This window comes from Bufo bufo, chromosome 11 (genome assembly GCF_905171765.1).
Source record: "Bufo bufo chromosome 11, aBufBuf1.1, whole genome shotgun sequence".
Classification (NCBI taxonomy): Eukaryota; Metazoa; Chordata; class Amphibia; order Anura; family Bufonidae; genus Bufo; species Bufo bufo.
In genome coordinates, this window is record NC_053399.1 from 49,311,384 (window position 1) to 49,338,274 (window position 26,891).

The following is a 26,891-nucleotide window of genomic DNA, read 5'->3' on the forward strand; positions in this document are numbered from 1 at the left end:
TATACAGGTTGTATCGGAGTACCTCTTCCTTGTAGTTTTTGACAGCACTTGCACTTTATATACAAGTAAATATACAGGAAAGAATGTTTTCTAACAATTTTTCCTCTAAAATCCATTTTATCTTCAGTTTGGTGCGTATTATTGTCAGTCTTTAAAAGTGGCGTACTACTCGGACAACATCGTTCCCAGCAGCGACCTGGGAGTCCAAGATGCATCCAGACATCCTCCCTGTGCTGTTCCTGAACCATTTAGGTGGTGTTTCCATCAATTTCTGACCTTTTCCTATGAACAGACACCCTCCCCTCTTCAGAGCAGGGGGTGCCTGGTTAAATGCTCGGGTTCTCCCATTGACTTCCATCGAGCGCTTTGGTGCTCAATCAACACTAATCAGCACTCCTGCTGGTCCGGGTTGTTAAAGCAGGGACGCTTTTTTACAGCGGCCCAGCTAAGGCCCCTTAGTGACCGCCATAAAAAGGTGGTCACTAAGGGGTTAACTTTCTCTACATGATAAATGCCACTTACTGAAGTGAGACAACTGCATGCGGATCCTGAGTCACGACCATGTCCATGGTCGTGACAGATAGGCTGGGTTTAAAGGGGGTGGGTTTTGAAGGGCTTTGGAAAAGGGGGGATTGGTTGCCTTAAGTTTAAGGGGAGTGGTCAAGGGGTTAAATAGTTATAGCCAAGGGAGGAAAGGGGCCATTTTAAGTTTTGGGAAAAGAGCTTAGTGGTACCTGAGATGGAGCAGCTTGAAGCGACCATTAGCCAGCTAAGGACAGCAGCGGAGGTCTGCGGTGCAGGATGGATCCAGGAGCAGGTGCAGCAGATGCTTCGGGGGGCGGCTGAGGCTCCAGCTTTGCCTCAGCCCATATTAAACCGGCCACGACGGGCCAGGCCGCCGGCACACTACAGCCCACAGTCCTCACAGCCCACCCGGGCTCAGCGCCGCATACAGAGCCCCTCCAGGGACCCTCCACGCCGGGGGTCGGAGGGGACCGCTACCGCTACTCCCCGGCATGGGAGGAATCCGAATTGTAGGCGGAGCCTGCGAGGTGGCCGGGCGGCGTGGGATCTGGACCAGGTGCGGGGGTCGCCAGCCCAGGACCGGAGGAGGAGGCCCCCCAGCGTGTACAGGACGTCGAGAGGAACGGGGCTGCTCCAGCGATATCCGGCAGCAGGCCCGTGTCACCAGCATCCACGCTGCAGGGAAGAAGAAGCTCCGCCCCCTCTGAGCAAGCCCGGGAAGGTGGAAGATCTAACGTCTCTAGCCTGGGCCTGGCTAGGGGATTGGATGAAGAGGCGACGACGCGGAGGATCGGTCTGCTGGAGTCAGGATCTGCGGCTGATGGGGACACAGCACCCAGGCAGCCAGGTGAGGCCTCATGGGGAACGTTAGCGCAGGTAGCATTGGGGGGCCCCCGTTAGATCTTGGCAGGGGTTTAGGTAAATTATTGGGGGGGCTGGCGGGTTTGCTCCCTCTGGATAAATTTAACCTGGATAGGGTAAGAAGGGATGAGGGTAAGAAGGAAGAAGAGGAGAAGCGGAGGTATCGCTTGATACCGCGGACCCTTGCAAACTGGTTGCAGGCGTTCGCGATACTGGCAAGCGTGATAGGGGAAAAGGCGCCAGAGTGCTGTTCAGTGCTGTTCTGCTATTTGGATGCAATTTGCGAGGCGTATAGGGTATATGGGGGGATAGCGTGGTTGCGGTACGACGAACAGTTTCGGCAGCGGAAGGCGGTGCGTCCTGAGATAAAGTGGGACCATAAGGATATAGCATTGTGGTTGAAGGTTACTGCGCCGGTTAGACAGGGCCAGTCCTTTTGGGGGGATTCAGGAGGTGGAGGGCAGACCAACGTTGCTTCAGCCTCAGCGAAGGGCCTTTGTTTCGCATTTAATGACGGAACCTGTAAATTCGGAGCGAAGTGTAAATTTAAACACGAGTGCTCGGTTTGTGGGGGTCGCACGGAGCTGCGCGGTGCTTTAGGGGCAACAGACAAAGAGGGGGGAACTTCAATAGCAAAGGGGGAAACGCCGGTACGTCTGGGAAGGATAGGCCCGTTTCTAGACAGATACCTGGATAGGGAGCGGCCACGTTATTAAGGGAAGGGTTTTCGGTGGGGTTCAGAATCCTGTTTGTTCAGGGAGAGGCAATGTTGTTTAATCCTGTTTGTTCAGGCAGAGGCAAGGTCGGCGTTGGAGCATCCGGAGGTAGTGGCAGAGAAACTTAGTAAAGAAGTCAGTCTAGGCAGGATGGCGGGCCCATTTTTGGACCCGCCATTGCCGAATTTGCGGGTGTCACCTTTGGGGGTGGTTCCGGAGAAGGAGATGAATACGTTTTGTGTCATGCCCTGCTCAGGTTACATGCGGAGGTCTGCCAGGTTAGCAGCACGTGTGTAGTTTTTTGTTTTTGTTTTGGAGTTGAGCTGTATCCGCCTCCCTTCAGGTGCACTGGGTGGGGTCGTTTGTATGAGTTTAAATTACGCCCCTTCCCAGTGTCCTGTGCGGGTTATAGCTTCTATCTTGCTCAGTGGAAGGAAGGAAAGAAGGATTGCTGTATCTGCTCTGTGACAAGATAAGTTGGTTTCGTTTTCTTGTGTGTGTTCTGTCTAGGCTGTTAGAGAGACGCCTGCCTCTTCCAGGTCTGAGGAAGCAAGCTGTCTCTTTCCCCCTGTCACCATCTTAGGGATTTTAGGGAATCTTCAGCCTTAGGCACGGGGGCACGTTTATTCCCACCTCTAGGGTCTGAACGTGGGCACAGAAGTCTAGAGCTGGTAGGGATTTGTAAGGAGGTGACCTTTATCCCCAGCTTCTGGCCTAGACACTTGTTTGTGGATTTCTGTTGTATCTTGTATCCTGTCCAGCGTGACATTTCGGCTTATTCATCATCTGTCTTTTCCGAAGGGATCGTCGGTCAATGACGGTATAGTTCCCTGTCGTGCGCATACTTCGAGGCGTTTAGCTCGTTCTTGGAGTGGGCAGTGGCGGATTCGTCGGGTTGTGAATCTTTCATTCATTACCTGGACAATTTCCTGTGTATTGGTCCCCAGGGTTCTAGAGTGTGCGCATTGTTGTTACATACGTTGGAGTCGCTGTTTGGGGGTTTTGGGGTCCCGTTGGCAAAAGATAAGATGGTTGGGCTGGTTACGGAGCTGAGTTTTTTAGGAATAGCGATTGACACAGACAGGATGGAATGTAGATTGCCCTTAGATAAATTAGTTGATTTGAAAGGAGAGGTAGCGAGGGTGTGTCGTTTAAAAAAATTACAGTTGCGGGAGCTTCAGTCACTTCCTGGAAAGCTCAACTTCGCGTGCCGGATTATGCCCATGGGGAGGGTATTTTGTAGAAGGTTGGCAATGGCAACGGCGGGAGTGGTTTCACCACATCACTACATTCGTTTAGGGAAGTAATTGAGAGCGCACTTGAAAGTGTGGAGTTCATTTCTGGAAAATTATAACAGTCGCTCTCTATTCATGGGTGATGTGGTGAACTCTTTTGATTTTGATTTTTCAGATGCGGCGGGGAGCGGGAAGGTGGCCAGGACAGCTGGGTTGAGAAATGTTGGGTAAAAAATTTTGCATTGTTGGAACTTTTTCCCATAGTTGTGGCGGTGATATTGTGGGGAGAGGTTTTTCGGGACAAAAAGGTGCGGTTCCACTGTGATAACCTGGGGGTGGTGCAGGCGATAAATGGGTTGTCGGCTTTGGTGGTGCGGTTACTGCAATGGTTGGTGTTGGAGTGTCTGTCGCTCAATGCATGGGTGGTGCTGGTTTATGTTCCAGGGGTTGACAACAGCATAGCTGACGCTTTTTCTCGTTCACAGTGGGATCGTTTCCGGCAGCTGGGCCCAGACGTGGAAGAATTTGGGAGGGAGTGCCCGAGTTGTCTATGGGTGGTACTGGAAAAACCATAACGGGTCTCATTCGGGCATCGCTGGCGCCCGGCACGTGGGTGACGTACTTGAAAGCGTGGCAGTACTGGTGCAGTAAGTTGGGGGTTGGGGACGGTGAGTTGGAGGTTCCGATGCTATTGTTTGTGGGCCACTGTAGAGAGGAGGGTTGGTCGGTGGTGAAGATGAACAGTTGCATGGCCGGGCTGGCTTTTGGGTTTAAGTGTAGGAAGTGGCCAGATGTGACGAAGTCCTTTTTTGTGGTGCGGGCGTTGAAGGGGTGGCGTCGGGCGCGGGCCGGGGAAGATAGAAGGAGACCAGTGTTCTTTAGGTTATTGTTGAAGCTGAGGGAGCAGTTGGGGGAGGTTTGTAGTTCCGGCTCGGAGGAGCGGTTATTTAGATTGGCCTTTTCATTGGCGTTTTTTGGGGCTTTGCGTTTGGGGGAGTTGGTTTGCCCGACGGTCCGGCGAGCAGGGGGGTTACAAAAGGGGGATGTGGAGTTGTTCCACGATAAAGTGGCGAATGAGGAATTCCAACCTAAGACAGATGCAGAGGGAAGGGGGCAGAGAGTAGTGCTGTTTTGCGTTCCGGGTTGTGCTATGTGCCCAGTTCAATGACTGGGGGGATAGGAGGAGCGGGGCATTGCCGTTGTTAGTAGATAGGGACGACTCTTTTTTTTGTCTCGTTTCCAGTTTTCAGCAGTTTTTTCAAAATGTTTGGTTCGGCTGGGGTTGGGTCATGAAGGGTACTAGAGTCATTCCTTTAGAATTGGGGCGGCGACGGAGGCAGCGAGGTGAGGGTTGGGCGACGAGATCATAAAACTGATTGGGCGATGGGAGTCTATTCGTTTTAAATCCTACATTCGCTAGTTTGTAAGGGTCAAATAAAAGGGCGGTTTGTTGGGACGTCTGAGTTGTTATTGCTGGTTTGTTCTTGGTTTTGTTTTTCTCATTGCAGGTGCGGTGCCAGCCCTAGTGTGGATCCTCGGACATTCTTATGTCTTCTGGGGGGCCGTCCGGGCAGCGGTTCGGCAGGACGGTCAGCAGTTGGGGTTTTCAAGGTCCGTGGCGGTGGTAAGATGGCTGGGGTGCAGGGGCATAGTTTGGGCAGGGGTGTTGCCAGAGATTCACCGGTTTGTGAGGCAGGATAGGGCACCCGAGGTGTTAGTACTGCATGTGGGCGGTAATGATCTGGCGGCACGGCCTTTCCGCGAGTTATTGCAGGACATTAAATTTGACCTGCTGAGGATATGGGCGTTGTTCCTGCGAATGGTAACAATCTGGTCCGACATAGTCCCGAGGATGGTGTGGAGGGGTGCCTGTTCAGTGGAGGGCGTTAACAGGGCGAGATTCAAGGTGAACCGGGCAATAGGTTGATTCATGGCCAGGAATGGAGCGGTGGCAGTGAGGCACATGGAACTCGAGAAGGAAGTGGGGGTTTTTTGGAGGTCTGACGGTGTGCACTTAAATGCAGTCGGTTTGGATATGTGGAACCTAGCGATACAGGAGGGTATTGAAGTGGCTTTGAGGTTATGGAGGGACGCACAGAATTAAGGGGTCAAGTCTCCGCGTCAATGGCGGGGGGAGGTCCTTGAAGTTGGTTATATTCACAGAGGAGGATGCTGGGAGGGCTCCATGGTTGGGGCTGGACTCCCAGTGGTGGCGGATTTAAAAAGGGCCATTCAGTGGTGCTTCTGAGCTGGTGGGCAATGGCTGGAGGCAAGATGGCTCACCCTGGTGGGGTATTTGCAGTTGCTTGGGGCTTCAAGGACCTTCTCTCGGAGGGAATTGTTATTTAATATATGTTCATGGTTTTTATATGTTTTTTATATGTTTTCTGCTGTGGCCGATTTATTCCAAACACTGTGTCTGAGTTTCATTGAGGAATGTTGGGGATAGAACACTGGGGGGGAGGTAATTTATCGGGGGAATGGGGGAGGGGGGTAAGTTGAGGAATAGGGGAGGATTACAGGGGTCGGTCGGTACCAATACCACAGTCATGTGCCTGGGGGGGAACCGTTTTTTGTCATGGCACTTTCCTATTCCTGCTGCTAGTTTATTTATTATGTCAGATACTGTGTATTATATGTCTTTTTATTAATAAAGGATGAAGTTACATTATATGTGTGTTTTCTCATTTTTGGTGAGTGTCTGAAATAAAGCAAGAGTTTGGACATTATAACCGTGTCTGCGAAGATGTATGTGAGTGTGACCCCCTGAAAAGAGATGATCCCTTACAGTACGCATTAAATAATTTCTTCCTTGTCCTTTCTTAAGTTGTACTCTGATCTGCTGTGTACAACCTTCCCTGTTGGTATCTCTAAAACACTGGCCTACCATAAGAGGAGCAAAAGTAGAGCAGAGAGAGCTCATAGCTGCTGAACATGTATGATGTTGGATCTACTGTATTTCAGAAGCAGCATCACCGCTTCCTACTTGAGCTGCAGAATCCGCAGCAGCAAAATTGTAAGAAATTTTTGATGAAGATAATGTAAAAAGCTGGTTCTTTTTCCATTTATAAGAAATGAACCATCTATACCAGAGGTTCTCAACCTAGGGGTCGCGACCCCTTTGGGGGTCGATCGGCCCTTTCCAGGGGGTCGCCTGAGGCTTCCTATTGTGGGTCGTCTGCACAACGGCCCCTTATCCTCGCGCACAGGAAGTGATGTCCTATCACTGCCTGTGCTTGAAGGAGCCTGACGTCTGGACGGGTAAGTCGGGCCGCCTGTCTGCTGAGGTCCGAGTTTTTTCGTTAATGACACCGCCGCTGAGCACCACTGCCACCAATGATTTAATTGAGCCGGGCTAATTTTATTTTAATTATTTGGCTGAGCAAGGCTTAATTTATTTGGGGGGACATGAAGCACCGCTGATTTATTTATTTGGGGGACCCTGAGCACTTCTGATTTATTTATTTGGGGGACCCTGAGCACCATTGATTTATTTATTTGGGGGGGGGACCTGAAGCACCGCTGATTTATTTATTTGGGGGACCCTGAGCACTTCTGATTTATTTATTTGGGGGACCCTGAGCACCATTGATTTATTTATTTGGGGGAAACCTGATGCACCACTGATTTATTTATTTGGGGGTACCCTGAGCACCGCTGATTTATTTATTTGGGGGAGACCTGAAGCCCCGCTGATTTATTTATTTGGGGGACCCTGAGCACCACTGATTTATTTATTTGGGGGTACCCTGAGCACCGCTGATTTATTTATTTGGAGGAGACCTGAAGCCCCGCTGATTTATTTATTTGGGGGACCCTGAGCACTTCTGATTTATTTATTTGGGGGGGGACTTGAAGCACCACTGATTTATTTATTTGAGGGGTACCCTGAGCACCACAGATTTTTTTTTGATTTTTTTTTTGGGGGGGGGGGGGGTACTGTGAGCACCACTGAGTTATTTATTTGAGGGGTACTGTGAGCACCACTGATTTATTTTTTAGGGGGTATTTGTGGTTTATTATTTATTTTAAAGTTATTTATTTGGTTTACAAATATTTTGTATTTATGCTAAAGTTCTGTGGTTATGAATGAATACTTGTGTATTTGAATTAACATTTGGTGTATTGGTGTCTGTGCATGTTTTTGGTGGGTCATCATAACAGTAGCAAAATTAGTTATGACGTAGCAAGGAAAAAAATTTAATGGTTGGGGGTCACCACAACATGAGGAACTGTATTAAGGGGTCACGGCTTTAGAAAGGTTAAGAACCACTGATCTATACAAATGCAATGTGACGTTGCCCATGGCTTTTAGCCTTCAAAACAGAGTACATGTCACCAAACATGTCACTGGGAGATCCAAGGGCAGTTCGCCACTGTCAAGATGCTGCAGTTTCCATAGCTCAGGCTCCTAGATCCCTTTAGGTGTCATAAAAGTGAGGTGGAATATTGGCGCTAGCTGCCTTGAAATTTCAGGTTTTATGTGAAGATACTGTGACATCATGAGCCCATTTGTCTTCTTAGGTGTCTCACACAATATCTGTTGGAAACAGAATTTATTGTCGTCCTCCCCCACGTGACTCACAAACTCCTACTCTATTCTTTACACTCAACAACTGTGCAGTCATATGTAGAATATCTATTACACAAATAAAGTGCTTCAAGGTCATCAAATAGGATGCTATCAAAAGTCCTCCTACTGCATGATGTGCATGATAACAGAGCTACCATTAAGTTGATATACACATATTTAACCGCTTCCTGACACAGAAAATTTCCATTTCTGAATCTTTGATTTTCGCTCGCTGCCTTCCCAGAGCCATAACTTTTTAAATTTTATGTTCATGCGGCAATGCCCATGATGTTGATTTTCTTTTTTTTATTATTTAAGCATTTTTACTTTCAGCAGATTGCAATTTCTATATTACAATTCAGTGCTGCCACCTGCTGGCATGCATTGTAATATACAAGTAATGAGCCTGGAAGCCTAGTTCAGACTCAGGCTCATTACGTACATGGAATGCCTTACCTGATTTCCGCCCGGGGGAGGTGTTCCTACCCAGGAAATGTGTGCTTCCGGCTGCTTAGATGCTGTGGTCACATTTGACCATGGGTTAAATGTCTGCGATTGGCATTAGTGCTGATAATGGACATTCTCATCAGGTGTCTGCTGTATGAAACAGCATGCACCCGCTAGCTATGGTGCTCGCTTTTGAGTTGGCGCTATCTTTAAAGACTCGACATCTGATGTCGGGAAGTGGTTAATCAGACTAGAGAGGTGACAAGTTAATAAATGTCTGTATGCTGTATTTTACAGTATAACATTGGTTGGAGGGTAATTATTTAATATGCACTAGATGTACCAATGAATACACGACAGTGGTACAGCTTCTAAAATAAGAGAATGATGAGAACTACATTAAGGGTATGGTCACATTTGGCATATAACTATGCAGATTTTCTGCAGCGGAATTGTGTGTGGGAAAATTTGCAGCGAGTACAGTTGAAGCAAAGTGGATAAGATTTTGAAAAATGTCATCCATGCGCTGCAATAAGTTTCCACAATGGAATCCACACATGACTTGACATGTTGTCCGACTTTGAAATCCACTGAAATTTATGCCGTGGATTTCCACCACGGATTTCACCATGTTGAATGTTGAGGGTGAAATCCGCAGCACATCCATGTCAAAAGTGCACACCATACACAGCTGATTAATGTCAGTTGAACTCGCCAATTTACTAATGTATTGTAAGGCCCCTTTCACACGAGCGAATTTTCCGCGTGGGTGCAATGTGGGATGTGAACACATTGCACCCGCACTGAATCCTGACCCATTTATTTCAATGGGTCTGTGTACACGAGCGTTTTTTTTCACTCATCAGTTCTGCGTTTTTCACGCAGCCCTGGCCCCCATAGAAGTGAATGGGGCTTCAGTGAAAAACACATTGCACCCGGAAGCAAGTGCGGATGAAATGCGTTTTTTAACTGATTGTTGTTAGGAGATGTTGTTTGTAAACCTTCCGTTTTTTATCATTAGCATGAAAAATGCATCAAAACGCATTGCACTCGCGCGGAAAAAACGGAACAACTGAACGCAATTGTAGACAGAACTGACTGAACTTGCTTGCAAAATGGTGCGAGTTTAGATGAACGCATCCAGACCTAAACCATCACGCTCGTGTGAAAGAGGCCTAAAGGGGGACAGGACGGATTGGGCAGTTGGATTTCAACATGCCTAGTCTATCTTATCCTGGGGAGATTAGCCCACCTCCAGAGGTGTCTGCCACGGGTTCCCCATTCACAACACATGCATTCTTGGCAGAAGGGGAACAGGAGATAAAGCTGTTGGCCAAATAAGAGTTTGCCCAAAAAATGTATAGTTCACAATTCAGTCTACGTTGCTTTGGCAGACACACCCCAAACAACAGAGATGAGCTCTTGAAATGCAATGCAACCTGAAAGGATTTTCACTTTGTACATCCCATTATTGTGCAATGCTTGGTGTAAAGACTACACTTCCCAAAATCCAAATCACGTTCTGTGCAGACACTGAGCCAGACGCAAATAGAGGAGGATGTGAAGAGTTCGGGATGATTAGTACGGGCTGAAACTCAGGATTAATAAAAAGTATAGGAAGCTAAAAAACTAAAGTTTTTTTTTAAGATCTTTATACTGTAGGCAGATTACATCAAGATGTGAAATGAAACTGGGAGTATACACTTACCCAGGCTCGGACTGGCCCACAAGGGTGGCCCCCTAGTCTCCCACCCCCTGCACAAGTGGCACATAACACAGTAGTCTTACTGTACTACATGCATATATTTAATGTACAACATCTAAACCAGCCTATGTTCATATAAAAAACTTCATAGATTATTATAGACACTCCCCAGTTTATTATTATAGACCCGATCAGAGCGGAGATGACTTCTAGGTGTAGAGGAAGCTACCAGTGTCCTCTTCTCCCCAGGACCTACCTTCTCAAAGTTGCTGCAGGGACCCCCATATTCAATCATCTGGTAGCATCTTGCTGCTTTGTGAGCAGGTAATATTTGAATGTATCCGTACGGTGGGCCCCCCAAATACATTTTACTGGTGGGCCCTAGGCACCCCAGTCCGACTGCACTTACCATTTACCAACATAATAAAAAAAATAGGTAGATTTTATGTACATAGAAGTCCAGGGGCAGAACATTGAATCTTTGCCAGGGAAAAAGAAATCGTAGCTCAGCTATGACTGAGCAATAGGCAAACACTTAATAAAGCCAGATCCCGACTGCAACAGAAAGAAATCCTCTGGAAACTGCTTTATTGTATAGTTTCTAAGCCCGTCTCCCAGCTTTTGCTTTATACTACGACGATCAGAGCCCGAAAATATGTTTTTCAGTTCTGTCATGCTATCTGGATTTCTTTTCAAATGGCTGACACAGTATCATTACTTTGTGACCTTCACCAAGTACTTCACCCTCCTTCCAAATGTAAAATTAGAACTTGACGGAGCAGCGCTGTATTAGCTTCTTGTATACTTGTCAATGTGATGATTGAGAGAATGGTTTCGAGCTGAATCAGCAGGTGTACTCCTCATGCTCGATACTCCAATGTGTATGAGCCCAGAACACTCAAACGTGTTTTCATACTTTTATTCTAACCCAATCTTCAACCACTAGAATGCATATCCGTATCCAGTTACTCCCAAACAGGACACAGCTCACACATACAGTTGGCGTCCCTCCAGGATGAATACAGGTCATGAATGGAGGGCTTTTTTTCCTATCAGGTCATACGGGGGCCAGACATTGGCACAAAAGCCTTTTAGATGCAGATATCACACGTGGGTGTTGGTATTCAACAGATGCTAATGTCATTAAGTATGAATGTTTTACCATAGTAACATCTCTACACAGATACTTCTGCAATCAGTGCGAGCAAGGGCTTCCCTGAACCACAGTAGGTGCCGGTCAAAAAATAATGAGGTGACAAGTTCAATCCAAGGCTGGGTTCACATAACATGTTTAACATATATCTGGGAAAATAAGGATGCAAAAACGTAGTACACTGCGCTTTTCCACCCTGAGGTGTCTGCCAAAAAAAGTTACATGTTATATATATATACAGTACAGACCAAAAGTTTGGACACACCTTCTCATTCAAAGAGTTTTCTTTATTTTCATGACTATGAAGGCATCAAAACTATGAATTAACACATGTGGAATTATATACATAACAAACAATTGTGAAACAACTGAAAATATGTCATATTCTAGGTTCTTCAAAGTAGCCACCTTTTGCTTTGATTACTGCTTTGCACACTCTTGGCATTCTCTTGATGAGCTTCAAGAGGTAGTCGCCTGAAATGGTCTTCCAACAGTCTTGAAGGAGTTTCCAGTGATGCTTGGCACTTGTTCGCCCTTTTGCCTTCACTCTGCGGTCCAGCTCACCCCAAACCATCTCGATTGGGTTCAGGTCCGGTGACTGTGGAGGCCAGGTCATCTGGAGCAGCACCCCATCACTCTCCTTCATGGTCGAATAGCCCTTACTTTCAAAGTTTTCCCAATTTTTCGGCTGACTGACTGACCTTCATTTCTTAAAGTAATGATGGCCACTAGTTTTTCTTTACTTAGCTGCTTTTTTCTTGCCATAATACAAATTCTAACAGTCTATTCAGTAGGACTATCAGCTGTGCATCCACCTGACTTCTCCTCAACGCAACTGATGGTCCCAACCCCATTTATAAGGCAAGAAATCCCACTTATTAAACCTGACAGGGCACACCTGTGAAGTGAAAACCATTTCAGGGGTCTACCTCTTGAAGCTCATCAAGAGAATGCCAAGAGTGTGCAAAGCAGTAATCAAAGCAAAAGGTGGCTACTTTGAAGAACCTAGAATATGACATATTTTCAGTTGTTTCACACTTGTTTGTTATGTATATAATTCCATATGTGTTAATTCATAGTTTTGATGCCTTCAGTGTGAATCTACAATTTTCATAGTCATGAAAATAAAGAAAACTCTTTGAATGAGAAGGTGTGTCCAAACTTTTGGTCTGTACTGTATATAGTGACATAGTGAGGGGTTGTGTCTGGCAAGGCAGGTATTTTCCTCCCAGCATGTGCGGCTGGGCTAGTTTTCAGCCAGGTGAGGTCAAATACCGGACCGGAGTTTAAGTGCCGGTCCGGGTTTTGGCAGCACCTGGCTGTCCTTAATTAGGCAGCTGGGCTCAGCAGAGATGTCTCTGTTTTTGGGATCTGAGGCTTTATGCAGTCCTGGAGGGCTGAGAGAGACGCACTCTGGTGAAACAGGCCCCCTAAAGCCTGCTGTGGACTACTGGAGGCAGAACTGCCACCAAGGTGACTTGTGTTATATGAACTTTCCATTGTGTGTGAATTAACACCAAGACTGCAAAGTTACGTGCTGTTTTGTGCAATTTCCTCAAGTGTGAATAAACACTGACGTTTTGAGTTAAGAACTTGTATTTTGCCTCTGCACTGCACCCGCTTACCCTATCTACCAGAGCAAAACAATATATATACAGTGGATATAAAGTCTACACACCCCTGTTAAAATGTCAGGTTTCTGTGATGAGACAAAGATAAATCATTTCAGAACTTTTTCCACCTTTAATGTGACCTATAAACTGTACCACTCAATTGAAAAATAGACTGAAATCTTTTAGGTAGAGAGAAGAAAAAATAAATAAAATAAATATGGTTGCATAGGTGTGCACACCCTTAAACGAATACTTTGTTGAAGCACCCTTTGATTTTATTACAGCACTCAGTCTTTTTGGGTTTGAGTCCATCAGCATGGCACATTTTGACTTGGCAAGATTTGCCCACTCTTTGCAAAAATACTCCAAATCTGTCAGATTGCGAGGACATCTCCTGTGCACAGCCCTCTTCAGTTCACCCCACAGATTTTCATTCGGATTCAGGTCTGGGCTCTGGCTGGGCCATTCCAAAACTTTAATCTTCTTCTGGTGAAGCCATTCCTTTGTTGATTTGGATGTATGCTTTGGGTCGTTGTCATGCTGAAAGATGAAGTTCCTCTTCATGTTCAGCTTTCTAGCAGAAGCCTGAAGGTTTTGTGCCAATATTGACTGGTTTTTGGAACTGTTCATAATTCCCTCTAGCTTAATTAAGGCCCCAGTTCCAGCTGAAGAAAAAACATTCCCAAAGCATGGTGCTGCCACCACCATGCTTCACTGTGGGTATGGTATTCTTTTGGTGATGTGCAGTGTTGTTTTTGCGCCAAACATATCTTTTGGAATTATGGCTAAAAAGTTCAACCTTGGTTTCATCAGACCATAACACCCTTTCCCACATGCTTTTGAGAGACTTTAGATGTGTTTTTGAAAAATGTAGCCTAGCTTGGATGTTTTTCTTGGTAAGAAAAGGCTTTTGTCTTGCCACTCTACCCATAGCCCAGACATACAGATGTAGCAGGGTTAGCACTCCAGCTCTTAGCTTACATTTCTTAACTCATCGCGTTATCTTGAGACAAAAGCCATTGAAAAGCAATTGAAGGTGTTTGCTTAGATTAGATAACACAACTCAGAAATCTCAGAAAATCTCAGAAAATCCCCATCCGCATGAAGAATACGGGAGATTATTGTCACATGTACCACACAGCCAGTACTTGCCAGATATTCCTGCAGCTCCTTTAATGTTGCTGTAGGCCCCTTGGTAGCCTCGCAGACCAGTTTTCTTCTTGTCTTTTCATCAATTTTGGAGGGACGTCCAGTTCTTGGTAATGTCACTGTTGTGCCATATTTTCTCCACTTGATGATGACTGTCTTCACTGTGTTCCATGGTATATCTAATGCCTTGGAAATTCTTTTGTACCCTTCTCCTGACTGATACCTTTTAACAATGAGATCCCTCTGATGCTTTGGAAGCTCTCTGTAGACCATGGCTTCTGCTGTGGGAGATTTATTTTTGTCAAATTTCTTTTACAGCACAGAAACCTGACATTTTAACAGGGGTGTGTAGACGTTTTATATCCACTGTATATATATTTTTTTACAATGGCACACTATGGTGGTGGATGCCACCGGATGCGGATGACAATCGGACAAAACGGACGCGGATGACAATCTTGTGTGCCTCCGTGTTTTTTCACAGACCCATTGACTTAAATGGGTCCGCAAACCGTTTTCCGTGAAAAAAATAGGACAGGTCCTATTTTTTTGACGGACTGGAAACACTGATCACGGACACGGATGACAAACGGTGCATTATCCGAGTTTTCAACGGACCCATTGAAAGTCAATGGGTCCACAGAAAATCACGGAAAACGGAACAACGGACACGGAACACAACAACGGTCGTGTGCATGAGGCCTAAGGCCTCATGCACACGACAGTATTTTTTCCTGGTCCGCAAAACTGGGTTCCGTTGTTTCGTGATCCGTTTCCGTTTTTTTTTTCCGTGTGTCTTCCTTGATTTTTGGAGGATCACCAGACATAAAAAGTGAAAAAAAAAAATCTAAGTCAAGTTTGCCTTGCAAATGATAGGAAAAAAACGGACACGGATCACGGACGCGGATGACAAACGGGGCATTATCCAAGTTTTCAACGGACCCATTGAAAGTCAATCTGTCTGCAGAAAATCACGGTAAATGGAACAACGGACACGGAACACAACAACGGTCGTGTGCATGAGGCCTAAGGAAGATAAAATGTAAGTTGAAATAAACTCGTATAGTGAATCCACAGGCTTCAGGCTAGTTTCATACTAGTGCTAAAATCTTCCGTCAGGCTGCTCCAGCGAGGGTAGAGAACCGCCTGGCCCCATTGACTATAATGGGACCTGGTGGAGATCTGGCCTGTTTTTGGCACTAGTTCTGGAGCATCTTTTTATCTAACTCTATGTTGTGGAAATCCTCTGTTCCATTTAGAAGTTAATGAATAAATTGCCAGCAGGTTGAACGGGGAACTACCAGTTGGGGGGGGGGTGTCCCTGCAGAGTCTGAAATTATCCAATCCGTGCTGCCAGTGTCAGAATCTGCAAGGACACTCCCCAACAGGTGACCGGAAAGTGACTTGATGAAATACAAAATGAAGCAGTGTCACCATATTCTAAGAACTACAACTTTTTTTTTTTTTTTTCCTTTAAAAGGGTTGTCCACAGGAGCGTAGCTATAGGGGGTACAGAGGTAGCAATTGCTACTGGGTCCAGGTGCCTGATGGGGTCCAAAGAACCTTGTGCCGCATATGAAGAATCTGGTATTATAGAAAGTGCATGCTGGTCAAGTTACACCCCTGGCTGGAGGGAAGGGGTTAGGTCAAGAATATGGCATCGGAAGGGGAGGGGGGATTTTAAATTTTTTCCTCAGGCAGCAGGACGGCTAGGAGCTCCCCTGCCCTTTAACACAAAGCACTGAGGGAAGGGGGGCCCAAGCGGAACTCTTGCACCAGGGCCGATGAGCCTTTAGCTACAATTTGCACCCAGGAAGTCCCCTTGATATGAGCATCAGAGCATTACATGCTCCGATGCTCTCCCTTGCCCTGCGCTGTATCTGTAAGGCAAGGGCTGTTTGTTTATATTTTTACACTGCTAGGCTGAGGTTTCCGCCTAGCAGTGTTGCCGGTGAGGTCATCGGCACTGATGGGCAGGCTTTAGCATTGCCTTAGCCGTTTTACAGGCTAGGGCATCGCTAAAGCTCATCCATTAAGGCCAGTGACGTCCTCGGGCTCACTGCTCGGCAGAAACCTCTGCCTAGCTTTCTCCCATGGAGAGCCCAGTACATCACCGGATCTCCAGAAGAAGCCTTGAAATGCTCCAATACTCATATCAGGGGGCTGCCTCGGGGAAAATGGAGAAAATCAACATAAAATTGCAAATGCCCCCAATAACGTATGCCAGTACTGGGTCTCCTAGGACTGTATCCAACCTAGGTCTAACACTAAGGCCCCTTTCGCACGGGCGAGTATTCCGCGCGGATGCGATGCATGAGTTGAACGCATTGCACCCACACTGAATACCGACAAATTCATTTCTATGGGGCTGTTCACATGAGCGGTGATTTTCACGCATCACTTGTGCGTTGCGTGAAAATCGCAGCATGCTCTATATTCTGCGTTTTTCACGCAACGCAGGCCCCATAGAAGTGAATGGGGTTGCGTGAAAATCGCAAGCATCCGCAAGCAAGTGCGGATGGTTATAAGGGAAAATAATAGCATTCTGAATACAGAATGCATGGTAAAATAGCGCTGGAGGGGTTAAAAAAATAAAATAAAATTTAACTCACCTTAGTCCACTTGATCGCGATGCCCGGCATCTCCTTCTGTCTTCTTTACTGAACAGGACCTGTGGTGAGCATTCATTATAGGTCAAGGACCTGTGGTGATGTCACTCCGGTCATCACATGATCCATCACATGATCTTTTACCACTGGCTGCACTGGCTTTTATTTTTTAAATTAAAAATGGTGATGGTCCCAAAAGTATCCCTTTTTGGTGACTCCTTCTCTGTCTTCAACTATTTTGAAGGATTCATTTGTGAAATGAATGGGGGGGAAGGTGTAATTCATTTGATTAGTTTAGAATCATTTTGCTTTCGAATTGGGGAAAATTTGTAACTAATTTGATTAGTTTAGACTCGCTTTGCTCATCTGTACATATGACACATTGCTTTCCCACCCAACAGAATGATGCAAGCTAAGGCAAGCCTGTTTTCTGCAGCCATCTGAAGAGTAGTTATTTCACTGCAGCCAGTTTAATTAATCCATCATGACCCTCTCTGCAGTGCGTTATCCCTCTCTGTGCTGCTTAACATCTTCTGCCTTTTAGCTCTGCAGAGATTGAGCAAGATGAAAACCTAATGTACTGCACCATCTGAGTATGCCAGAACACTGCAGAGCACATTCAGAGAAATAAATCAGAGCAGCTGCCAAATCCATCTAAGAGACACTTGTGTGACGTCTACTTTTTCAATCATTACTTGTAACTAAAAGGATTATCCTCAGTCATCACAAGTAATATAGGAAGACTAGACATTTAAAAGGGTCTTTTAATGTCTGGTTGGTAGGGATCTATCCCCTCGACTCCCACTGATCCCGAAAACAGTGTTAAGGCCTCTTTCACATGGGCGGATTTCCGCCCTGGTGCAATGCGTGAGGTGAACGCATTGCACCCGAACTGAATCCGGACCCATTCATTTCTATGGGGCTGTGCACATGAGCAGTGATTTTCATGCATCACTTTTGCGTTACGTGAAAATCGCAGAATGTTCTATATTGTGCGTTTTTCACGCAACGCAGGCCCCATAGAAGTGAATGGAGCTGCGTAAAAATCGCATTGCATCCGCAAGCAAGTGCGGATGCGGTGCGATTTTCACACAAGGTTGCTAGGAGACGATCGGGATAGGGACCCGATCTTTATTATTTTCCCTTATAACATGGTTATAAGGGAAAATAATAGCATTCTTAACCCCTTAGGGACACATGACGTACCAGTACGGCATGTTTCCCGAGTCCTTAAGGACTCATGACGTACCGGTACGTCATAGGTTTAAACCGCAATTGCGGCACGGCGGGGGTTAATCGGAACAGGTTGCCCGCTGAAATCATTCAGCGGGCATCCTGTCACAACGCCGGGGGGGTCATGTGACCCCCCCGTATCGGCGATCGCCGCAAACCGCAGGTCAATTCAGACCTGCGGTTTGCGGCTTTACCTGCGGTTGCGGCTGCTGTGCCATCGGGTCCCCATGCGGTTGTGGGGGGGACCCCATGGCATGGAAGGCAGCGCGATGTCTAAGGAAGGCATCGCGCTGATTTCCGGTGAAGAGCCTGTGAGATCCAGCCCCCTGGATCTCACAGGCCCCGGAAGATGTATGAGTTATACACACAGTATTACTCATACAGCCAATGCATTCCAATACAGAAGTATTGGAATGCATTGTAAAGGAATATACCCCCCAAAGTTCAAGTCCCAAAGTGAAAAAAAAAGTTGAAAAATTAAGTTTTCCCCAAAAAAAATTTAAAGTTTCAAGTAAAAATAAACAAAAACGTCATTTTCCCCAAATAAAGTTAAACAAAAAATTGGTAAAAAATAGGGGGAAAAAAAAGTATACATATTAGGTATCGCCGCGTCCGTATCGACCGGCTCTATAAACATATCACATGACCTAACCCCTCAGATGAACACCGTAAAAAATAAAAAATAAAAACTGTGCTAAATAAACCATTTTTTGTCACCTTAAATCACAAAAAGTGAAATAGCAAGCGATCAAAAAGTCACACGCACCCCAAAATAGTGCCAATAAAACCGTCATCTCATCCCGCAAAAATCATTCCCTACCCAAGGTAATCGCCCAAAAACTGAAAAAATTATGGCTCTCAGACTATGGAAACACTAACACATGATTTTTTTTTGCTTCAAAAATGAAATCATTGTGTAAAACTTACATAAATTAAAAAAAAGTATACATATTCGGTATCGCCGCATCCGTGACAACCTGGTCTATAAAAATATCACATGATCTAAGCTGTCAGATGAATGTTGTAAATAAAAAATAAAAACTGCCAAAACACCTATTTCTTGTTATCTTGCCTCACAAAAAGTGTAATATAGAGCAACCAAAAATCATATGTACCCTAAACTAGTACCAACAATACTGCCACCCTATCCCATAGTTTCTAAAATGGGGCCACTTTTTTTGGAGTTTCTACTCTAGGGGTGCATCAGGGGGGCTTCAAATGGGACATGGTGTCAAAAAAAACAGTCCAGCAAAATCTGCCTTCCAAAAACCGTATGGCATGCCTTTCCTTCTGCGCCCTGCCGTGTGCCCGTACAGCTGTTTACGACCACATATGGGGTGTTTCTGTAAACTACAGAATCAGGGCCATAAATATTGAGTTTTGTTGTGCTGTTAACCCTTGCTTTGTTACTGGGAAAAATGTATTAAAATGGAAAATTTGCCCAAAAATTTAAATTCTGAAATTTCATCTTTATTTGCCAATAACGCTTGTGGAACACCTAAAGGGTTAACGACGTTTGTAAAATCAGTTTTGAATACTTGAGGGGTGTAGTTTACAGAATGGGTGGTTTCTATTATGCAAGCCTCGCAAAGTGACTTCAGACCTGAACTGGTCCCAAAAAAATTGGGTTTTCGAAAATTTTGGAAAAATTTCAAGATTTTCTTCTAAACTTCTAAGCCTTGTAACATCCCCAAAAAATTAAATATCATTCCCAAAATGATCCAAACATGAAGTAGACATATGGGGAATGTAAAGTAATAACTATTTTTGGTGGTATTACTATGTATTATAGAAGTAGAGAAATTGAAACTTGGAGATTTGCAATTTTTTACAAATTTTTGGCAAATTTTGTATTTTTTTATAAATAAAAATGATTTTTTTTTTACTTCATTTTACCAGTGTCATGAAGTACAATATGAAAAAAACAATCTCAGAATGGCCTGGATAAGTCAAAGCGTTTTAAAGTTATCAGCACTTAAAGTGACACTGGTCAGATTTGCAAAAAATGGCCTGGTCTTTAAGGTGAAATAGGGCTGAGTCCTTAAGGGGTTAATGCAGAATGCATAGTACAATAGTGCTGGAGGGGTTAAAAAAAAATCGCGCAGCCCGGCTTCTCTTCTGTCTTCATCTTTGCTGTGCACAGGAAAAGGACCTGTGGTGACGTCACTACGCTCATCACATGGTCCGTCAGATGATCCATCACCATGGTAAAAGATCATGTGATGGACCATGTGATGAGCGCAGTGAAATCATCAAAAGGTCCTATTCCTCAAAGAAGAAGACAGAGGAGATGCTGGCTGCGCAAACAAGTGGATTAAGGTGAGTTAAATTATTATTATTATTTTTTTAACCCCTCCAGCCCTATTGTACTATGCATTCTTACTTCAGAATGCTATTATTTTCCCTTATAACCATGTTATAAGGGGAAATAATACAATCTACACAACCTTGAACCCAAACCTGAACTTCTGTGAGGAAGTTCGGGTCTGGGTACCACATTCAGTTTTTTATCACGCGCGTGCAAAACACATTGCACCCGCATGACAAAAACTGAACAACGGAACGCAATCGCAGTCAAAACTGACTGCAATTGGGTAACTACTCGCGCGGGTTTGCCGCAACGCATCCGGACCTTATCCGGACACGCTCGTGTGAAAGAGGCCTAACTGGTCACCTGTGGAAAGCTTACATTGTATTATAGTTTTCGAGATATACAGAAACAGCAAGTGAGCTTGCACTGTTGTTTCTATACTTCCCATTCACTAGTAGTAAGTGTGCCTAGAAATGTACACACACCGCTTTGTCTGGCATAGAGTGCCAGGCTTGCCCATTCTCATGGACTGGTCTGAGAGGTAAGACCGCTACCAATCAGATATTTCTGACATGTCCTGGTAATGGCAAAACTTAAAGGGGTTGTGTCACTTAAGCAAATGGCATTTATCATGTCGACAAAGTTAATACAAGGCACTTACTAATGTATTGTGATTGTCCATGTTGCTTCCTTTGCTGGCTAGATTATTTTTTTCATCACAATATACACTGCTGGTTTCTATGGTTACGACCAACCTGCCAAACAGCAGCGGTGGTCGTGCTTGCACGCTATAGGAAAAGGTGCTGGACTTGCTCACTCCCACAGTCTCGACCAACAGAGAGGTCAGTGCTTTTTCCAATATTGTGCAACCACGGCTGCTGCTGCTGCTGGATTACAAGGTGGTGGTAACCATGGATACGAGCTGCGTATAATGTGATGGAAAAATGAATCTAATCAGCAAAGGAGGAAATATGGACAGTCACAATACATTAGTAAGTGCCTTGTATTAACTTTCTCTACATGATAAATGTCATTTGCTGAAGTGAGACAACCCCTTTAAAGATGTTTTCTGGCTTCAGTATATTGATGGTCTACAGTTACAATACACATTGCTTGCTTGAGCATTGTGGCCCCTTCAAATACCTGATCATAGGGGGTGCTCTGAGTTGGAAACCAACCGATTTGATATCGATGACCTATCCTAAGGATAGGTGTAGTATTTAGCAAATCGAGCTTCGGATCCTAAATCCAAAGTTGATTCAATCCAAACTTTGTTTTAATTCTGTACGGAGACCCGTGTCCATACAGCATTAAAATGTAGGGGCTCTGGTGAGATGAAGTCAGTTAACACAATAACTTTGGCCATCGATTTTTACACTTTAAAGAGGACCTTTCACCTGTATAAACGATGTTAACTGAGTATGCTGCCATATAGAGCGGCGCCCGGGGATCTCACTGCACTTACTATTATCCCCGGGCGCCGCTCCCGTTATAGGCTCCGGTACCTTTGCTTCTTAAGTTATAGTAGGCGGGTCTTCTCTTGTCCTGTGGGTGTCTCCTTCTCCTAGGCTGCAGCGCTGGCCAATCGCAGCGCACAGCTCACAGCCTGGGAGGTTTTTTCTCCCAGGCTGTGAGCTGTGCGCTGCGATTGGCCAGCGCTGTAGCCTAGGAGAAGGAGACACCCACAGGACAAGAGAAGACCCGCCTACTATAACAGATGAAAGGTCCTCTTTAAAACCATTTTAAAATATAGATCCGAAGTAGGTTTCGGTACCGACGGATACCTCGGTACCAAAGCCGACTTCAAATCCATGTTTTAAAGTGGTTTTAAAGTTGAAAACTCAAATCTTGAAGTTATTCAACGAAGTCCCGCGAGAATTTGGTTATAACTCACTTCACCTCGCCGGAGCTCATACATATGAATGCTGTACGGAGACGAATCTCCATACGGCATTCAAACAAAGTTTAGAACAAATAGACTTCGGATCTAGGATCTAAAGCTTGATTTGTTCAACACTAAATAGGTCATTAGATGAAAAATACCTTTAAATAAAAATAATTTATTCCTATACTTTAAACAATAAGATTACCAGATAAATTATACTTAAAAGGGCATCCATCAGCTGATTTCTACCTATGACACTGGCTGACCTGTTCTATGTGCTCTTGGCAGCTGAAGACATCTGTGTTGGTCCCATGTTCATATGTGCCTGCATTACTGAGAAAAATTATGTTTTAATATATGCAAATGAGCCTCTAGGGGCAACGGGGCGTTACCGATACACCTAAAGGCTCAGCTCTCTCTGCAACGACTGCGCCCTCTTCACTTTGATTGACAGGGCCAAGCAGTGCAAAAGTGATCACACCTGCCTGGCCCTGTCAATCAAATACAAGTCTCTCTGCACTGTCCCTCTCTAGAGATGAGCGAATCGAATCCCACAAAGTGGAATTCGATCCGATTATCAGGATAAATTTGATTCGCCTGAAAGATTAAATTATTATTTTTTTATGGTTAATTTTACACAGTTTTTACATTTAGATTCCGAGATCATGTATGAACGTGGCATCTGAGGGGTACAATGACGGGGGTGGCGCTATAGGAACTCCCTGTCATTGCACCCGCTACCTGCAAAAAAATCTACTTAGTGACTAAGTAATTCGCCACGAAGCGAATTTTTCTGTAAAATTCGGTGAATCAGCCGAATCGAACTTTTCATTTATTCGTCTCTATCCTCTGTAATATTCTTCTATGAATTATTTTCAGCAACACTGTCCCTAGTGCATGATCGCTTGCCAGATCTCTTCCTATGCTCAGCTCACAGGACAATGGCAGAGACCGCGTGATATGAGGATTTTACAAGAACGTGACATCACAGGGGATGACTATCTGTGGATTGGCTGGCTGCATGGCATTATGGGTGATCTAGCATTCCCAGGGTTCTCACTTTCACCTTGTAACATGTGCAGCTGCCATTTTAGGAAAAATGTATTCATTACGACGAAGCACGAGAGAATTCAGTTTCGTTGCGATTCAAAGTTTTCCTAAACTTCGGAATGAATTTTGCTTTGAATGCTTCGCTTCACTCAACACTAATTTCTTTATTTTTGTATGTCTAATTAAACCCATGGAAAAGGTTATTTATTGACAATCAAGGTTTTCTATGCTTAGAAAGCTAATACATATTGCTGGTTTATTCATAGATACAATATATGATTATAAAAGGCACCAATAATATGTATTAGCTTTCTAAGTATAGAAAACCTCCATTCTCAATATTTTTTTCCTATATTATATTTATTTTATTATTTTTATATTATATTATATTATTATGGGTTAAATGGGGGGGGGGGGGGCTGAAGAAAAAAAATCTAGAAGTCTCTCCTGGGATTTGAACCTGGGGCATCTACATGCAAGGGTGACCATTTAACTTCAGGCTACAGTCTTATCATATTGAGAAGGGTGGTTTTCTATGCTTAGAAAGCTAATACATGTTACTGATTTCTTTATGATCATATACATGTACTGTGCCTGTGAATAAACCAGTAATATGTAAGGCTATAGTAAGTAGTGTATATGATATGTACAGGCTATGACACAGCTCTGCTTAGTCTAGCATGCTAATGTTTAGCCCTATCAATTAAGGGGTGCTACAATAGCAGTGCTCCATGGATTTAGCCCCTTCCCTGGTGCTCCAACATGCGAAATTTCCATATGAATAAAAACACATATCTCTACAGCTGTTTAGCATACATACAAAAGGAAGGTATCATTTCAATCAGCATAATCAACTCTACCAGGCAGTATGCTTGGTTTTATATGGACTGATCATGCTAACAAAGGCTCTTTAAAATTATTATGCCCATATCAACTTTAAGGTGTTGTAAGCTCTGTTGAAGCAGCTTTCTCTAAGGTATGAAAGGGCCTTAAAAGGGTTATTCACCCCTGGTGGTCTCTCAGGCAGACGCCACAATGTGCTAGACCTGAGGAAGAAGCCACACTTACCTCATCGCCCCCGCTGGGTTCTGGCACCTTTGTTTCCTCACTGGACTGCTGCAGCTCTCAGGTCTCCCTGTGTCAACATCCAGTTTGTTGTGGGTCATGTTGCTGCTGCAGCCAATAACTGGAGAGGCCCTCAAGGGTAAACAGGGGTAAACAACCCCTTTAAAGGCAATGGACTCCTTTGAGGTTTTATTACTGTATGCTACAGAATTTGTGCTACAGATAATTTTTGCAACTGATATTTATTAAAAACGTTCAACAGTTTTTCCTCTACAACTTTCAGTTTCACTGCATCTGCAGACTTGCTTCCTTGCACAGCCTGACACTATTGAATCATTGCTGGGACTGCATAAGGGCAGGTGAAAGGTCCTCTTTAAGCTGAATTCTCGATCAATTTAATAACAATTTAACTTGAACAAGTATTTCTGAGTTGTGAGGAAAGTACAGTTTACAGATTCAGTAACACAGCAAGCTGTAGAGGAAAAAACTGCTAACAATTCTTAATAACAAGTTTGAAAAAATATTTTAACTCAAAATAAGTAGTATACAAAAATAAAAATGCCCCAAAGTTGTTTATGGCCTTTGATAGTGGTGAGTAAATCGAAGTTAAAGAAGTGGACTTCGATTCAAACTTTAGAAAAAATTTGATTCATCAAGAAGCCTAATTTTGCGCTTCGTGGTAACGAATCAAATTTTTCTGAAATGGCGTTAAGAAACAAAATAATGCATACTTGCCTCATCCATTTTCTCACTGATGACGTCACCGTGCCTGACCAGAGTGATGATGTGGTGACGTCACACGCCAGAGCTAGTAAGATTTTGCATGTTTTCCTCAATCATGATGGCCGTGACGGCCTCTCCGTGAGAAAATGGATGAGGTATGTATTTTTTGTTTTTAACCCATGATTAACCACTGAAGGGCCTCAATGTGACTGTCAGATGCTGCGATCAGCGTTGAACACAGCATCTGAGGGCTTCAATTAGTATATTATATGTCTCCGAGGTCAATTAAAAAAATCTCAGGGGGATAGTTATATTTTACAAATGCAGAGTTGATCTGGGTCTGCTAAGAAACAGCAGCTCTGCTCAAAACAGCAGGCAATCATGTGACTGGCTGATCTAATAGAGGAAGCAGCCTAGCAAGCCTCATTTACTCACTACACTCTCTACTCTACTCACTGAGTGCTATGCACCAAGGAAAGGAGAAGGTAGAAGCAGTAATAAAGCAGTATTGTTTTCTCCTCAGTAACAGCCAGGTACCTAAACTGCTCCTCCTAGATTGCAAGAGCTTTAATCTCACAATGTACATTCAGGATGCACTGGATTATAGCTCAGCACGTGTCATACATGTACGGCTCTTGGTCTCTAAGGTTTCTTGAGTATAAAAGAGTCTAGACATACCATATGTGTAACCTTTGCAAACAAATGAAAACAAATAGTGCTTTATTAAATCTATTAATTGACATGTAAGGGGCTATGTTACATTCTGTCCATGCCCCACAATTACTGGTGGACTGGTACAGTGGTGAAGGATTGCTCAGAGGGCCTTGAATGAAGTGGAAAATGACCAGTATTCCAAGCTAATAACAATTACCTGCGACCACTAAACTTTTGCCTGTTGTACCCCAGCCTCATCTACTTTTGTGGATTTGTTCAAAAAAGCTCTGTACTTGAATGATTATCATCCATGTACAGACGCTGCATCTAAAGCTAAGACAGGGCGATACAAGTAAAGATAAAAGAGAGCTTTTGTTTGCTGTAATTGCACTATATGTTACACAGTGTACACAAATTTTACATTGCTATGCATGGGAGAATCAGTGGATTATTTTTATGGGATTAATATTTATTGAACAAACTACCTTAAAAGGTGTTTTCCAGGATTTTAATATTGTTGGCCTGCCATGCCGATCAGTTGTTCTGGCATTGGTACTACACAGCTTCATCCATTGTTTAGTGGAAGGATATGGTTACTGCAGCACTGTTCCCACTGAAGTGAATTGGAGCAATGCTGCAGTTACCATCTCTGTCAACTACACAACGGACGGAGCTGTTTAGTTCTGGCGCTAACTTTGAGCATCATTGATGATCGGCAGTGTGTGGAGTGTCAGACCCTTCCCATTCAGATACTGATGGCCTGAGGATATTACAATCCTGGAAAACCCTTTTAAAATATAGCATGTAAAAATTAGGAAAATTTGTATTCTTTTATGTTTCTATTTTGCCATGAATACAATTTACAAAATAATTCAAAATCTACTCTAACAATTTTAAATAATATTTTTTTAAAATAATAATCTAATAATTTATCCTTGACAGGGCAGGACTGCCAATATTATTTCTTCGGATATGACAGATTGAGAAAAAAAAAAACAATCTCTTACTTTGGCTTCTGAAGTTGGTTCCAGAAAGCAAAGTCGATTCCCAAGTCCCTCAGCTGCCAAACAGAACTTCCTCTGCTCCTTATGGATGGTGGCGACACACTGAAGGACAACTTCATCATCCTATGGAACAGAAATTGACGGTTATTTAGTTTACAGTATTGCATAATCAAATCCTATGCAACCTAAACTGAGATTTTAAGATCTTCTTTCAAGTACCGGAAACTGCAGAGCCTTCAGCAGGAAGGACAATAAAAAAGCACATTAGGTGAAATGTATCACCCCTGGATTCCAGAATTATGGTCTTAAAAATTGCAAAGGGCTTTTGTAACATTTTGGGGTTACTTGCACAAACATTTTAGACTTTTTGCATTTTTACT

General features: G+C 44.2%; 1 protein-coding gene across 1 annotated transcript in view; it reads right to left on the reverse strand.

The window, feature by feature from the left end:
* The window catches only part of RYR3 (ryanodine receptor 3), a 734,312-nt gene that overhangs the window by 553,161 nt on the left and 154,260 nt on the right, over positions 1 to 26,891 (reverse strand). The window contains exon 2 of the mRNA XM_040412592.1: positions 26,515 to 26,634. Within this exon, the coding sequence (XP_040268526.1) occupies positions 26,515 to 26,634 (120 nt within the window). The remainder of the gene's footprint in view (positions 1 to 26,514; positions 26,635 to 26,891) is intronic.